At 42.3% G+C, this 17,427-nt stretch overlaps 1 protein-coding gene across 4 annotated transcripts in view; it reads left to right on the forward strand.

Annotated features, from left to right (window-relative positions):
- Positions 1–16,885, forward strand: part of Tei (irregular chiasm C-roughest protein teiresias) — a 309,776-nt gene extending 292,891 nt beyond the window's left edge. For all 4 annotated transcript variants that reach the window (XM_070670714.1, XM_070670715.1, XM_070670716.1 and 1 more), the window contains exons 13-14: positions 11,010–11,188; positions 15,632–16,885. In XM_070670714.1, coding sequence (XP_070526815.1) covers positions 11,010–11,188; positions 15,632–15,868 — 416 coding nt within the window. In that variant the 3' untranslated portion in view covers positions 15,869–16,885. The remainder of the gene's footprint in view (positions 1–11,009; positions 11,189–15,631) is intronic.
- The last annotated feature ends 542 nt before the right edge of the window (positions 16,886–17,427 follow it).

A 17,427-nucleotide genomic window follows, 5' to 3' on the forward strand; every position in this document is an offset into this window, starting at 1 on the left:
TCTTTCGACACTGACGCTCATTCCTATCTCTCTGGAATCATCGTAATTGGCTTTATTAACCGAGTCCTCCTTTCGTATCCAATTTCAATTATCGTCCCTGGCATTACGCGCACGATCGCGCGTTCCGAGCGCGCCCGAGGAGTTTTTGCGCGTCTTCTCGTATTTTAATCCCTAAATTAGAACACGTAATTACAGCGCTCTCTCGGTTTCGCACAAATTGTAGTTTGAATATTAAAACTTCGCCGTATAATTGCCTGTTGGCGTTATATAGTTGACGTTGCGTTATGCCGTTATCGTTTGCTGTTATTATAGATTAATATTCTCTTTTCTTCTTTTGCGCCTTCGTTAATCCTCCCCACCCCACCCCGTTTGTAAAAAAGAGGCTTGTTAAATTTATGTTAAATATTTAAAGGCACGTTCGGCGGACAATATTTCAGGATAGAATAAAATTTTTATAGACAGGTACAAGGATTTTTAAAAGAAACTCGAATTATAATTATTATAATGATCGATGATATAAAAGAGTACTTTTGAATGATAGCAAATGATTGGTTAAGCGTGTTTAAATTAAAAAAAAATAAAAATAAAATGAAATAAAATTAATTAATTGCGTTGCATCGCGCACAGCGAGTTGAAAAATGACGAAACTTTTATTTTTATATCTTTTATTATAATCGTAAATTATTCGGATGACATCTACCACGAGAAACGGCACAGCACTCGTAACAACTGCACCAGCTGATTATGCCGCTTTAAAATAAAAAAAAAAAAATAAAAAAAAAAGAAAAAAAAATGTAATAAAAAGAAATTCCGTAATACCGCTGTCCGCGCCGGACACAATAATAAAGTGTAAGATAATGAGCTATTACTATAACGTGGAACAATTGCAATTTTCAACTCTCCATTTTCCAACTTCCTGGCCGGACGACTTTTTAACGCTTCTCGAAAAGTGAATTAACTCATAAGCGTTATTAGGTATTTAATAAGGGCGCGCTAATGTCTACGCGGACACACGACCGGGGGTAGTCGGCGAAAGTACCCGGCTAAAGCCTGCGGGATAAAATTTCATCTAATAGCCCCCGATTAAGGGATTAACCTACATTATCCGACAAGTTCGCGCAGCAATGTCGTTCCACTCTAGGAAAATTCCGCGCTTCTCGCGCAATCTCGCCCTCCGCAAAAGATCACTTCCCATCCTCCCTCGTTCCCTTCCTCCCCCCCTCCCGCCCCCTCGTGTCTTTCTCTTCCGCCGGTCTCTTTCGAAATCTCTTTCAAGCCTTAACGTTTCGCGCACGTACCGCCGGCTCCTTCTTCGCGATTGATTTCTTCCATGCAAATTTCCTGTGCACGAGGACCGTGACTGAAACCGGAAAGTCGGCCCCTCGCGAGGTCAAAAGAAAGTTGAGCTACCGCGACGGTGGCAAAAGTTAAAAAGCCTCCCCCCTCGCCCGTGTCTCGCTTGCCCGCCGGTTTATTTAGGCACCATTGGTTTCCGTCGCTCTTTGACGTCCGTCACCGAAAATGAAACGGGAAATGAAATTAAGGAGCCGCGGGGCTTCGCCTGGGTTTTTTTTTTCTCCCGCTCTGCGCGTTGCCGGAGCGCCTTTCATCTCTGACTACCGATAACCGAAAGGACCCGGCCGCTGTTGTTCGATACGTATCTGCCAATTGCATTATCAAGCTATATTTTGCGCATAGAGGCGGCAGCGCAGCCGTATATCCATTGTCTTTCGTTTTCTGATGTTTAATTTTTCACGTATAACCGCTCGTTTTGGGCTTATATCGATATCTAGTGTGGTAGAAAACGATTGAGCACTAGACGCGTTTTCTTTGAAGATAACATCTTTACTAACTTTGTATAAGTTTGCTGCATATGGCCAGAGATATCGATTGTATATAGTATATATTTTTTTTATTTAGATTTTAAGTGAAAAAATATAAATTTGATTTTTACCGAAACGCGAACTATCTTCTGTAAACTCCCTCACTTTTTTTTCTGTTTTTTTTTATATTTTTTATTTTTTGTTTTATTGTAATACAATTTGATTCGATACCTAATATATATTTATTTACTAAATTAGTTGTTAGATTACCAAATCGATTACCAAAACCAATTCGCTAATGAATATACTCGGTAATTATTAGCTAAGCTCTCGCGAACGAAGCTGTAAAAGTAATGGCTGTTATACAATTTCCCGCTGTCTCTGTAATTATCGTAACTAACAGACCCACCGCGCCAAGATTCTAGTGTTTCAAACAATGGCACGCACCTCTGTCACGTGATAACGAAATCCTCAAAAAGTTATCGCCGAACAATGCGGACAACAAAATGCCGAAATTGCCGGACCGAAAAATAACGGTGCATTTTTTTTTTGGGGGGGGCGAGAGAGAAACCTCCCACACCGGCCCCGGTCAGTCGATTCCGCGGCTCGTTTTACGACGCATTCTGACAGCCTATTTTTCTTCCATTCGTAAATACGACTGCGCTTTATATCCCGCCGTGTTCGAGCCTTCGTTTCCCCCGTCGTCGAAATGCTTTTTCGAAAGCCACGTCGCCGCGCAAGTTTCGCAAACGGCCGGTTAATTAGTCATTCGGTGGCGACTACGCCGCCCCGAAACACGGACGGCCGTCGCGGAATTTTAAAACTCGGGCCACCATTTACGCAATACATGTAATACGCGCGCCGGCGGCGCGGCGCGTGAATTTTACCCTCCCCCCTCCTCTCCCCCTCCCCCCCGTGACACTCGTAACTTCAACTACGCGGACGCATAAGTTCTCGGGGCTGGTGCGGAGCTCGCGCGTGAACGTCGGTGCAGCCGGCTGTAAATAAAATTATTGCCACTACGAGAGTGAAACCTAGCGACTGAGAGAAGTTTCTCGTAAAACTCTTGCCTGGATGGCACTCCGCCTGATAAACACATCTTCCCCGCGAGCTTGGCAATTATCCGCGTCGGAAAAGAAGTAAGGCGCCGATCACTATCGGTGTAGATCGCGGCGAGGGAATGTATGAAACCGATTAGAAAGATGACTAGTTTTTTACTATATGAAAAGGTGTATTAAATTAATTATATTACGTGTATTTAATTAATTAGATTGATACGTGTCTAAACGTTCTTGGAGAATGTTATTTTAAAACAATTTTTTTTTAGTTTAGAATTAATAAATTATATTAAGTATAGTAAAAGCTTTAAAATGTTTCCAAGTATATAATTTTCTGCTAATGCGAGCTATTGAATTATTCCAAAAAAGAAATCCCCAGTTTTTTTTTTTATTTGTTCCTGCGCGAAGTGGCAGTGTATTTTTCGGTGAAAATATCTTCCTCATATTCACGGCGAAGCAATGGAAAAGAAGGACCGACTAGGTAGAACAATGAATAAACTTATTAGAGAAGCAGCGGAAGTCTTGCGGTAAGCTCGCACGATGTCCTCGGGGGGAACCGAGAAAGATGCAACGATGAACATGTGGTATGCAAGAATGTTGCGGTAGATAACGATAGTGCTTGAAGAAAATGTCCTCGAGATAGACCGAACTGAGTATAATATAAAGGAAAATGGAAAGAGAAAAAAAAAAACCTGGCGTTAGAGATAGATAATAAAGTTAAAGCACTGATTATCCTTATTATCCGTATTACGTATCGAAACGAAGAATGCAGAGGGAAATATCGACGGAAATATCGGCGTTTTATTGCAATGGACACAAATTTCAATATATTAATGGAGAGATATTATAATTTTTGTATAAATCCGAATTTTTGAGAGTGCTTAAACACACAAGGGAAATGTTTGAATCTTTCTCTCTTTGTCAATCGTCAATTGGTACAAAAGTTACAAATGTCAATATAATATAATGAAATTGGATATTGAATATAAACGGCGAGACATTTACATACTCGCAGGGGGAGGGACGAGCTTTTTCAACAGCGTTTTCCGTGTTACAGCACGTAGTAACGCTCGCAGTCAACGTTCCATGAATTCGGGTCATTCAAAGTCGGTGATAAGTGATAGAAACAGTTTTATATCAGCCCGCGGTATATCGTCGCGCGAATAATTTCACGTGCGAGATCACTCCCCGAAGTATCGTATGAATATCGAGACCCATCACATCCCGACGATAAAATGCCAGCCCCTCGGGTAGAACGTATCGTCGAAATCGCGGGATCGACTCGAGAGAAAAGAATTGAACGTTTTTCATCGTGTGCGCGACGATAGTAATATCGTGGCTCATCCCCTCGAGCAACCGGGGGTGTAGCCGTATTTGACGACGATTTCTAAGATTTATTGCGAGGGTACGAGAGAGGGATACATTGCGGAAGGGACCGATGGTTCGCGGATATTCTCCCGACATAATTACGGACCACGACCTCCTATCATCTTTCAAGAGAGACACTTATCAAGAAGAAAGGTGTGGCCCTTTCTGAAAAACAGCGGTGTCGTTCGCAGTTTCCGGAGATGGAAAGCGGAGGTTTTCTTTTTTCTTCTCCTCCCCCGAGGAGACAACATACGATCGTAGTGTTAACTTAGGACAAATTGAAAACTCGTGGAACAGGCGACTAACTTCAATTTGGTTTCTTGCCCTATTTCCTTCGCTCTGGTGGTTCTATTCGCTTTTATTTGACGCATAATCGATCGTTTAGGGAAGTGAAAAGAATCGCGAGAAGAATTTCGAGAGTAAAACGGAAAACAACGGGACGACGTTTAATGAATGTTATATTTCTTTTTCACAATTTGTCTGTAATAACTAAATGCGTGGAATTATGTAGAAAAAAAAGGAATTATATAAATTTATATCAATGCAATCAATTTTTTTCTTAACAAAGATTTGGCTGGACGTTAACTTCTCTTTTTAATTTTTAATCAGGCAGCATCTTTAATTTATTTTAGTAATTTAGCTCGAGTTAATATTTTGTTCCAGTATAAAATACCTAAAACTTTTTAAGTGCATTAACTGTCCTATTCGAGTTCCTTACGATTAACTTGCTATAATACCTTAAGTACGAACTCGAAAGTAATTTTGTAATTAAACTCTGGTTGCAATTTTGGCAAAAGAAGGATTTTTCAGCCCTTAATTATTTCAAGGAGGATATTCTTTTATTACGTGTATAAAAAAAAAATTAGAAAGAGGCGATAAAGGCGATTTAAAAAATGTAAAAAAAAAAAGAAAAAAAAAATTCTTCCGCAACGAAATATAATTAATCCAGCCGTAACATCTGCGGAATTTGCGAGTACCACTTTGATTTTAATAAGTACAGAGAACAATGAATAGATAACCGCCGCCGCTTGCTAACGCCCTGAAACAATGGCATCGCTCCGCGGACGTTATCGCGACTCTGAATGGGCGTTGATGCTTATCGCCTTGAAGTACGAGTAACCGAGTGAATCCTCGCACGGATAGCGTCAGAACTTCGCGGGGATGTATCGCTCCTCTCGGGGGGGAGGGAAAAGCGATGCCGGGCGCGCCACGATTTTCTCTCTCTGTGTTTTCCCCGGAAATTCTAGCCCCCGACGTGAGAGATTGTCGGAAAATATTTTCGCCGGGTCGCCGGTGATATCAGAGCCCCCGACCGGTACAACAAGTGGCCTCATGCATAATAATCTCGCGATGACTTGCGAAAGCCGTAATGTAATTTTAATATATCTCTGTCCTTTAGGAGTAACGCGCAGTCGTGGACGAGGCAGCTCGGCGTCGTAAATTTTTTTTCCTTTTTTTTTCTTCTTTTTTAAATTCGTAAATTTTATTTTTACTTTTTTTTTTTAATCGGCTTTAAGCGAAGCTGTAAAGGCTCTTGTTGTCCCGATCGCACTCGCCGCGCGAAATGACGCGCGCGCTATTAAATCAGCGAAGGATATTTACACTTTGAATGTCACCGAATATTACGCGGTTAAATCCCTTCCCGAGGATCTCTCCGAGGAGTTTATCGCATGTCGATGCATGCATGCATGCATGCCGAGGCGTGTCTATAATCTTGCGGTAATCGGGACACGTATGTACGTCGAGCGGTTGTTGTCACCTGGAGCGCAACGTCGATTTCGAGATTGGAAATTAATGAATTAATTAGCGAGGCTGTTGTGCCCCGCGCACGTGAGAAGATAATTTCGTTTTGCCGTAACCGCGAATGAAAGTAATTTTACAGACAGATTACCTTCGAATTGGATTCTTTTCGCAAATGGGAATCTTTTAACGCCGCAATATCCACCGCGCTTGATTATTTTCTCGTGATTATTTCTTTGTTGTTTGTCTAATTGTAAGTGGAACGTAGATTGGGAGGGAGGGGAAACGCTTGAATTATTTTACGATGTAACGATAATACGTGACGCAGTTAAATACCATCGTATTTAAATTTATCGCAATATCGGATCACATTAAACGCCTTATTTTTTTTTTTCACGTAATTAATTTAATTTATTAATTTAAAGGAAATTATTTTATTGGCGAGCTTTAATAAATTTGGGCTATAATATTGCTTTTTTTTTTTTTTTTTGTTAAATAAAGAAAAAGAATTGTTTTTAACAATGCGCGACATGTAGAAAAATTTCACGAAGGCTATCGATAACGGGAAAATACGGCTATCAATTCGCAATTTCTTTAAACGGCGGTCCATGTTCAACGAAAAGATTCAAATCCATGTCGCTATCGATCTAAATTCCGCGGCGGACAAAGTGCAACTTCCTCGTACCGTAGCGAGCGATACGACATCGAATCGTCACAAGGAAATTCGTTACTTTGACGATCGTTTCTATCGGAGGGGGTTCTTTCTAACGGCGCACAATGAAATGAATCACGTTGCCGTTGTAGGCAATCGTTTGCGATTCATTTAACTTGCTAAGAGATTCCTTCCGGAAATGTCACGGCGCGCTTCGAGCGCCATCCAGAAAAGGAAATTTCCTTGAAAAAGATCCATTTTCGGGAAGAACGTACCGTTGTAGCCGAGCATAGTTCGTGGGACTCGCGTCGCGTGTTCTTTTTTCCCCGTCGAATGGGCGATCGTTAACACTCTCATAATCATTGCTGGCCAGTTTCGTGCCATTAAACTAAATGACGCGGATATCGAAACGTTTCGGACATTATTTACGATATTTTTCCTCAATTTCGTACGCGATTCGCGCAGAAGTTTCGTTCGTTATTCATTACACACTTAATTTTGATACGTCCGTGCAAATATTAAAAAAAAGAAATATCAAAAAAGAAGTTGATAAATAAAATATCTACAAATACATAACTGTTCGCGGGGTTAATAAATTAATTAAAGCTGTATCAAGTTCCAACAGTCTCGTTTGAATCTAACCGGAGTCGATCAAGCGTAAATAAATATTCTAAAAAGATCCGTTCTTTTTTCTTTTCTTTTTTTCCTCTGAAGCATTAAAAGCTTCGTTTATTTCCGCGGATGCAATTCTGTTTCGCAGATTGCGCACGGTATCTCGGATAATTCGCAAGTCGCAATAAACGATGCGGTCATAGATGCGTAAAAATGTTTCCGAAAAAAAAAACCGATGCCGAGTGCTGACGAAAGAAAGCTCACCGCGTGCCATGAGCTCGGTAATGTTTCGTACAGTCGCCGTTTATACGCTGTACGATGAAGCGGAGGGCTGAGCGAAAGGGGTGGCAAAAAGATTCGTTCCCCCCCGCCTCGCCTCGCCGCGGGGACAAGAACTACCCTCCGAGATATTCGAGCAATTTCAACCGTAGGAATATTCATGAACGATGCCGCGGTCGCCGGGTATACTGTTCCGCTTCTATTCACTCTACAGACAGCCCAGTCGAGGTCAGAAGACTTGCTTTACGAAGCAAAAAAGTTTCGCGGGATGGGAAGGCCGTTCCAGAGAAAAAGGAAAATAAAGAGCCGAGAGCCGTGGTTTCCATGGAGTGGAAAATGAGAGGGAAAGGAGGTCGTCACTAGGGTTTAAGCGGTGACAACCAGTGCTTTAATTAGCTCAAGTGCGTGAACTAAAGAAGGTACACGCACCGCGCAATTTGTCATAGTAACTGTTTGCTGTCCAATCAGGATTAGGTCCAGTTTGACTTCGTGAATAAAATACGCGAGATAATTAAGCGCGCGAATAAGTGGGGTATATTAACTTTTTTACTTTCGCGCGAAGTGCATTAAAAAGATATATGAACTTTATGTGTTTCGTGCGCGGTTGGTATAAAATTTCGATTTGTATTAGACGCATAATTTATTTATTAAAGAAAAAAATACTAACAAGTAGTAGTTAATAAATATCATTTTTTTTTAGAAAGAAGAAAGTTTAAAAAAAAATTAATTGAATAAATTAGACGATTTGCTGTTTCGACTAATTATTATATTTGCGATACCGTGAAATTCTCGATCTTGTTCTCGCATAATTTGTTTCGCAATGAGAAACGCCTCGCTCTAATTCAGACAGGAATTTCTTTATATCGAAATGAAGAAAGTCAAGAAAACCTAGTTTTGTTCCGACTATCCCGTCCGATTTTCCGACCCGCAAACGCTAACTTGTGAAGCCGAAACTATCGACGAATCTCTCACAGTAGACGACAAGAGGAAATTCGAACAGTAGTGCGAGACAATTTGCGGAATCGCGATCGCCTTGAGGCTGGGAAATCGAAAACCCATGATTGCAATTTGCGCGCTTGAACACTCCGCACGTCGCGGTAACGTGGCTAAGGACCGCTTGCATTGTCGTGCGATGTGTCGAGTTTCTGCGTTTCGATCGCGTTGCACGTCTCGTTGGATTTCAACGATGTCTTAAGGCTTGGCATAAATTAGCGACGCTGAGAGTTATGTTCGATAAACCGTTGTTTCAATTAATCGTCGACCCATGTTTTATTTTATTTTATTTTTTTTTTAAGATTAGAACAAACTATGCAAAAAAAACATGCGACTTACCAATCTGCATGAGCGTCAACGGAGTTGAAGAATTCTGCCGGTGACTGTAACAAAAAAAAGAAATATATTATTGTAGACACGTATATTAGTTTAAAAAATTAATAAAAAAGAAGTCAAAGTTTTTTTTCAATTAAAGATTTTATTTAAAAAATTTATATTTACCTATAAGTTGCTCCGCCGATGCAGGATACCCATCCTGGGCCTGCTCCTCCTCTCAGATGGGACGTGACGAGCCATCCTTCCGCGCACAAGTAACTCGCGAACGCGTCCGGGTGAAGTTAAAATCCCGAAAATTACTTAACAAATTTTTCGACACTCCCGTATTAAAAAGAATCGTAAAAAAGCGCCCGGTAACTATCGGCAGCCCCGAACGACCGACGAACCGGCTGCAGTTCGTATAATTTCGAATCGGCGTGCGGCACTGAACGATGCGACGCAGCGGAGTTTCTCTTGACCTGAAACAGAAAAATAAAACAATTATTTTGTAGATATAAAATCAAATTAAATAAAAAAAAATTAAAAAACATTATTAAAAATCCAAAGAAAAAATTGATATATACCCTGGGTTGCTCCGCCGGTGCAGGATACCCTTCCTGGGCCTCCTCCTCCTCTCAGGATGTCTACGGGATGTCGGGAATGTTCTTCTTTAATGGTTAGATTATCTGAAACAGAAAAATTGCAGTTAATAATCTGTTCTGCTCAATGTATTATTCAGCGCGTATTTAATAAGGATAATAATGCTTAATAAAAATTGCGCGAGAAAAGAAATTTGTTTGTCGATCAGATAATTAATAAAAAGAGGAGAAAGCGTTTGAGAAATTATTTTCAGATATTAGCGGCCGTCACGAGAGATCTCGATTTACATCTCGTAATCGATACGCTTCTTTTGTTATGCCATCTCATTAATACGAACGACTATCGAGCAATTTTTCGCTGTTAATGAGGTACGAGGAGACAAACAGAAAGGGGTGATAGACGTTGAAAATGACAGTAGTGCTAATCGACGATCCCTCTTCAGGTCGTTCTTTCCACCGGAAATGTCACCGAAAGGTGGAATTTACGATCGGGGAAACGGGTGAAAGGGTACCGGCCCGTACATTTCGATTCCGGTGCTTTTAAAAAATTTATCGCGCCATAGTAATATCATCTCTGACGTTTTTGCCGAGTAAAAGAGAAACAGTCTGCTTTTAATAACGCAATTTATCTCGTGATGTTTAACTACGCTAAGTTGTACAAAAAAAAATCACGACTTTAAATGTATAATAAACTGCAAATTTTTTAATGTTTTATTAAAGGATTATTTTCTGTAAGCTTATTTGCTTGAAATTTTTACAATCTTTTTTGACTCCCTCTTAAATTTGGACCCTGCCTTATGCGAGAAAAATATGGAAAGTATATGTGACGTAAACAAATCCTGTATCTGTCATCGTGACATCGTTTGTCTTCCGTTAATAGCTGTCTATTTCAGTCCATTAGCCTACATTTGCGCGTCACATCGCTCAATCAGAAACCCGGTAGCGATCTCAATGTAAAAATTGCTGATCTAATTCATGAAAAATTTTGTCTTCGCGTGAATATTGTGTTGCCTTCACTCAAACTTTCATACATTTTTGCGTCATCCATCAAAACTCCCATCAATAATCATTTAAGAAAAAAAAAAAAAAAAAAAAAAAAAATAAAGATAAATCGCGAGTAAAAAGAACGAAAGGAAAATTCGATTATTACAAGTTATCGATCGATCTGTATTTTTCAATGTACGTACTAGCTTTTTAATCTACAACAATACTCTTTACCGTGAACGACTAACTATCTCCGAGCATTAGAAACGTCAAAAACACCGACGGCAGTGATACATGCGTTGAAAAAAAAAAAAAAAAAAAAAAAACGAAACTATAAAAGACACTCGCGTCTGACGATTCTAATGATCGGATGCACGCAACCACAATTGAAATAAAATTGTAGAACACGCCCCGCGTTAACGGGCCATTTGAATGGAGATTCACGCCGTTAATAAGGTATAAAGCTCTTAGCGTAAGCAAAAAGCACCTAGCCGCGCCGACAGAGGGTGGATTTATGACCGCGGAAGAGGGCGGCCGTGCCGATTCGACAAAGGTTAACCGTTTCCCTCGTTTATTTTCGTTGCAGGTCCGCCCATGGTTCATCCGCCAAGTCAAACGGTAACGACGAACGAGGGCGAGCCCCTGGACATCATCGTCGAATTTTGTGCCCGGCCAAGCTACACGAAGGTCCTCTGGATATCGGAGGAGCGTGTGTATACTCCGGATGCACCATCCCGTGACGGCGTCCTAGCCCTCGCAATCGAGGTAAATTCGTATGTCTCTCTCTGCGTCAAACGTTCCCGGCTTGCGGCGACTTTATACAGCGGCGACTTCTCCCCGCTTTGCGCGAGATATCGCCCGACGCGACGCGGAATTATATAAATAGATACGCTTGATCCCGGAAATTATGTAAATTCGACAAATGTATCATGATCCCATTATCACTTATGCATGACAAAAATAATTGCAAACAGAGAAACTGCGAGCATTGTTCCACGGGTAAAACGTACAACAAATAATTTGCAACGTAATTGCATAAGAAGTCCATTAATCACATACTCGCAAATTTTGTAAATGTTTGTCATCGACATTGCAACAATATGTAGCAGTTTAGCGTAATAAATTATATTGATTTAAATGTCCTTACTCGTGTAAAATTATATAATCACACGGGATGTTTTGTCCCGGGGTTTAAAATAACTAATTAATATTTCTATCAAACGCGAATATAGTAATTCGCGCACATTTGCAACCTACGTATAGTACATTAACCGGGGCCGGAGCCGTGTTTGTTTTTACGCGCTTGTCGAATTTTCGGGATCTGATAGAACGGCAGGAACTTTATTAAGAGGCACGGGTTCTGATTTACTTCGCTTCGCCGCGTTACTTTGCTTTTATTACTTCCTTTTGGCAATCTCGTGCTTTCGCGCGCGGCAAAAGTGTCGCGCGAAAATGCAATTCGCGCGTCCGCTGAAAATCCGTTGTCTTTTGTAACGCGGGGATGACGTACCCGCGCGGGGATTACACGCTCCCGCGGGGAGGAAAGGCGTGGTCGGTCGGTCCGGTCGGTCCTTCGACGCGAAAATTATGCCGGGTGGCGGGGGCGTACGCGCGATATCCAAGGTTTTTTTCCGCGGGTGCGGAGGGAAAAAGGCTACCGGGTAACGGTCGACGAGACGCGGGGAGACGAGAGGGGACGGCCGGCAGGGATGCTGACGAGATACTACAAGGGAATGTATGCGGCGGCTCGCGCGTATGCATATACGCGCGCTTATTTCATTTCCATAGTCGGCGCACTTCTTTTTCCGCCCGAGCGGAGACGAAATCCGCGTGCGCGCGCGTGGAGGTAGCCGCGTCATAAAGGACGGATTAACCATTTTTCCAGGAGTGCCGAGCGGACGCGGACAATGCGACGGAGCTTTGCGAGGGATTTGCCGATGCACTCCCTCCCTCGGTGTTGCGTTTGTTTTTATTAACGTTTGATCCTCTCCGGTATCGCGGAGGCGCGATAGGGACGCGCGCGATTCCGCGGCGCGGGTAACGATTGGCTCTCGGTCGATTCCATTGAAAATTGCGGACTTTATTGGGAAGCATCGGACGGCGACGCGGTGTCGTCTCGCGTTCGCATTACCGGTAGCAGGGCGTGTATCTCGCGCTCGTAGATGATATTTGTGAAATACGTCTTGTACGGATTACAGCATCCGGCCGGCATTATTCTCCGTAGCCCCGGGACTTTAAATAAAACGTGGCGGGCGTGAAATGAGCGAGGGCCGATGTTGCGGGAGATTTGCGCGAGGGAAAATGGACGTATCGCATTTTGAGAAACGACGGGAAATGTAATTACGACTCCCGGTTGGCACGGGGCTTCCCTTCTTCTGATCATCGAATATTACGATAATATTATCGGATTATTAAGATGCTTTTGAGAATATACTTTGTATGCAAAATATTTTCATAGCGCCGCTTACGGGTCTCCTTTTCGCGATAGTACTCCACTGAAGGCTGTTACGTACCGCGTGGATGTTGAAAAACTTCCGCGTAGCATTGAAAACTGACTTTCATCGCTGAATTACGAAAGTTGCGAGTGCAGGAGTAAAATCGGTATATCGTAAACGCAGGAAATTATATATATTAATAATTAAAACGTTTATCGCTTAAAAAAAAATTTATTATAACGCAACGGGACTATAATAAAAGAATCGCAAAGCAAAAGTCAAAGTGTAATGTGTATCCGAGATAAAGTTATTAAAATAATTCTTTTAAATTAAAACTGCGGGGAGGGAAAAAAAAGGAAAAATCGGGGAGAAACGACAATGGGCCAAAGTAAAAGGAACATTAAATATGTTAGCAGGCAAAATGGTGAAAAACAGAAAGAGAATAAAATAAATTAAACGTAAAAAAAAAAAAAAAAAAAAAATAGTACAGATGAAATAGAAGAGGTGGAAGTTTACAAAGAGAATAGGTTAATGGAAGATAGAGAAACGCCAGGAAACCTCGATAGAAAAAAAAAAAAAATCCCTCGAACGAGCGAAGTAGAATGCGTTAGTAAAGGAGTACTGAATAAAGTAAGGAAAACGGTCGGCGGGATACTCCGAGAGACAAAGAGAGAGAAAGAGAGAAAGAGAAATGGAAAATTGGAAGCCAAAAGTTAGAATGCGTTAGCGGTGAAAGTTAGCGCAAACTAAAGAGAAGGCAAAAAGGGGAAGAGAAAGTAAGAGAAGAGAAAGAACGCGGTATAACACGATAGCTTAAAAAAAAGACACAAATATGCACGATCCGCGCGGTGGAGCAGATAGAAAAATTCGAAGAGATAGAATAAGGTGAAAACAAAAGGGGTTGGGCGAAAAAAACGGTGGAGAAAACGTAGCGAGCGAGACGCGAGATGATTCGCGAAAGGCCGAGGGTGCGAAATAAAAAGAAAAAAAAAAAAAAAAAAAGGAAAGTGGGATGACGCGGGGAGAGCTCATGAATAAAGAATACAAAAAGAACCGGGGGATCGGCGGATGGGGAACGCGGGGACTTCCGTTATGCCGAAAAGGATGGCGATTGAGGGAGGGAAGCGGCCGAAACGCGGGGTGAAATGGAGCAAGAAACTGCCGATTCCTTGCACGCGAAAAACTCACTAGACTCCCTTTTCCCCCCGTTTCTCCCCCCTTTGCAATGTCAACGACTACGCTTCCGTCTGCTGCGAGTCGCAGCGACAAAATATATCGCCGTAAGCCGACGTCAGTTTTGCCGAAGAACAGCGCGGAGTCTGTGATTCAATTACGTATTCTTGCTCGCTTGCGTTATCGATAAAAGAGACGCGAGAGGGAGAGAAAGAGAGGAAGATTGTTAGCTCGATATTAAAAAGTTACTAAACACCGTGCATTTAATTAACTGGATGTGAACGAAACGAGGTGTTACCGCATGCGTTCTAGTTAGATTAAAATAAGATTGAACGCAAACATTGTCGCGTAATTGTTATTACTATTGCCGCATCGAAGAATTATTAATGTATTTTATAACGTCTTGGAATTAATAAAATTAACGAGCAAATGTTTTACGACACAGTTTCATGTTTGCTGCAATAATAAGATATCGATGTCTTGAAATGTTTTTATACGCGTCTTTAATAAAATTTATATAAAATAAAACGTTGGGCAGTAAAAACCTGGAACGACAGCCAATTAGTTATACCCAACGATGAAGAAAAGGTTAACAAATCTTTAGTCGCGGCCGATACTTATGAAGAGGAAATTTTCTCTTTTTTTTTTTTTTTTTTTCAATGTTTCGTACGGATCATCGGTATTGCTCTCTTATTAAGGTCAATTATCCCATAAACCGGAAGTTCCACGAACCTATGATCGGCTTAATACGATTGATTTTTCCATGAACAAAGAAACGAAGTCGAAGAAAGAGAAGTCATTATAGGTACTAATGCGGAAAGTAATAAAACGTATTTTAAGGGGACGAAAGACGAGAAAGATCGAAAGGGAGAGAAAGGGAGGGTCGGCGTCTGAGAAGAAGCGGTCGAAGGTAAGATGGATAATTGAAGCGAGAACGTTGAACGACGCCGGAAGTTCCTAGTTTCCTCTCGCCGGAAGTTTTACGTAAAGTTTAATCGTAAAAAGAGAAAGAGAGAGAAAGAGACCGTTGCTCGATAAGAGGACGACTAGATGGACGTTATCGAATCGCAAGTTAATGAGCATTATGCGATAAAAACGTCTTAGTCTGGAGCATGACCTGCGGCAACCAGATCTCAATAGTTTAAAACGCCATGAAAGCGCCATAAAAACGTCCTTCTTAAAGATCCCCGCGTACACGAGCTCGGTACCGTCACTGTGAATTGTAGATGCTATTTTACCGTGGCTCGTTACCTTACCTCGGCTTGTTAAAGAAAACTTTCGGAATTCCCTTCTACAAGCGTCTCGCTTGACATCTTATCAGGGAACAAAGCAGCTCGATATGGGTCAACTTCGAGCGAGTTCATTTCACCGCAACTCACGATTACAAATAAGAATCTCAATTAGTAGGAAAAATTACTTTTATCCGGGGGAAAAAAAAGAAAAAGAAAAGGAAACAAAAAAAACCTATATAATTATTAAGATATCGGATTTAATAAATTATAAAATATAATAATGAAAGCTTATTCATTTTCAATGGAAAGAATATTAATTCGTTTAAATTTATATTAGTATTATATGTTCCGATTTTACTCTTTTGCAGGACGGCGGGACGGAGTCCTGTTACAGGACGACCCTGCGCTTCGAGACGATTCAGTGGTCTCACGCGGGAGAATGGGTGCTGCTGGTCCGCTCGTCGGAAGGGATCGCCGACGCTTCCGTTCTGCTCAACGTGACGCGCGCTTCCGGTTACAGCCGTGCCCACATCCGATCGGCGAGTATCGCGTACCTTCTGTTCTGTTTAACCCTGCAGGCGATCCTGCGGGAGCACCGTCGCTGAGACAGCCGCCCGATGGAGATTTAGGCGGACGAAACTTTGGCAAAATTCCTAGCGATACGGAAAGCTCGTAACCGTCGGAGCTTTCCCCAGTGACGGGAGGAGAAAGCTTCTCTGTATATAAACGTCGAGGTTCTTTCACCGAAAGAAATTTTTTTCCCCCCCGCGCGATTCTCGCGTCAGCGGGACGCACGATTTTGCACGGGATATGCCGTGACGCGACGGTACTTGCGTATCTCTCGACGTTACCGGAATGCAACGAGGCACGGATAGGAGCTTTGCCGACGCGCCAATTATTACGGCCTCGATGCGCTTCTTCGACGCGGTCGCTAAAGTACGATCGCACGAAGCGGCGGCGCGCGGGCGGTTTACCATCGGTGAAAAGCTTTACGCGAGCCCGCGCCCGCACGAACGGGTCGGGGGGGACCCGTGTAACCGAGACGCGATTAACGATTCAATTTCTCTGGCCTTACGTGTGAGAATAGCAAAAGAGAGGATGCAGGACGGAAGGAGGATAAGAGAGATCGCGCGGGCGACGGGACACGTATTAATATAGAGTGAAAATTTGTAAACTACGAATCCGTGGTGCGTAACGCACGCCGACGGTGCGATTCGCCATACGACGTGTATATACTTGTATAGGTAACGAATAAATAAGCCAGTGTTTAACGAATTGTGGAACGGTGTTTCCGCGTGTAGAGCGAACGAAACGGTGACCAATTCTTTTTCTCGTCCTTCCCACCCAATTTTTTTTCCCTCCCCGCCCCGCCCCACTTGCCTCCTTTCTTTCTTGCCGCTCGCGAATTTCTTGCGAACAAAAAAGGGATAAAGATGCCAGCCGTCGAATTCTGCGACCGATCGAATCCGGATGGACTTAGTGCCGAACTGTAATCCGTTGCGAAAGGGAGCCCAGCAGTGCGCGAATGCGACTAGAATCACCGCACGTAATGATAACGAAATAATAAGGCTTGAGCCGGCAAAATGGCGATATAATAGAATTTAAAAAAAAAAAAAAGAAAAATGAAAAGAAAAAACAAAAAAAAAGTTAATTACAGATTTTACCGAGACACGCGCGGCCGATCTCCCGTACAAAAGTGCACGAGACGCCAAACCGGACGGGCGGAACTTCATTGCGCGACGTCAAATATTCCCAACGATAGGGCCGACTAAACTAAATTGTTGTATATTATTTAGAATAAGTAGAGTTTGATAGTATGTATATAGTGACTGTAAATGCGGTAGGCTATCGTACGCCCGTACACGACGAATTATACAGTGACGCTGTTAGAGATATATTTATTATTCGTTGATATATTTTTATAAAGTTTTATTTAGCCATAAGTTCTCGTTCGCCTTTTCCTCCTCCCTCCCCCATCTCCCCCACCTCCCCTCCCCTGTTCCCTATCTTCGAATCTCGCTCGCACGATCCCGTAATGCCCGTTTCGTTGATTGAGGCAGAGGAGCGAAGGGACGGTAGCCGTCGCTTGCGTCACGAACTTTTCAACGAGAACCGTTTACAATAAAGTATACTGTGTCCTATGAACGTCCTGAATTGAATTTAG

The sequence above is a fragment of the Cardiocondyla obscurior genome, linkage group LG21 (genome assembly GCF_019399895.1).
Source record: "Cardiocondyla obscurior isolate alpha-2009 linkage group LG21, Cobs3.1, whole genome shotgun sequence".
In the NCBI taxonomy this organism is placed as follows: Eukaryota; Metazoa; Arthropoda; class Insecta; order Hymenoptera; family Formicidae; genus Cardiocondyla; species Cardiocondyla obscurior.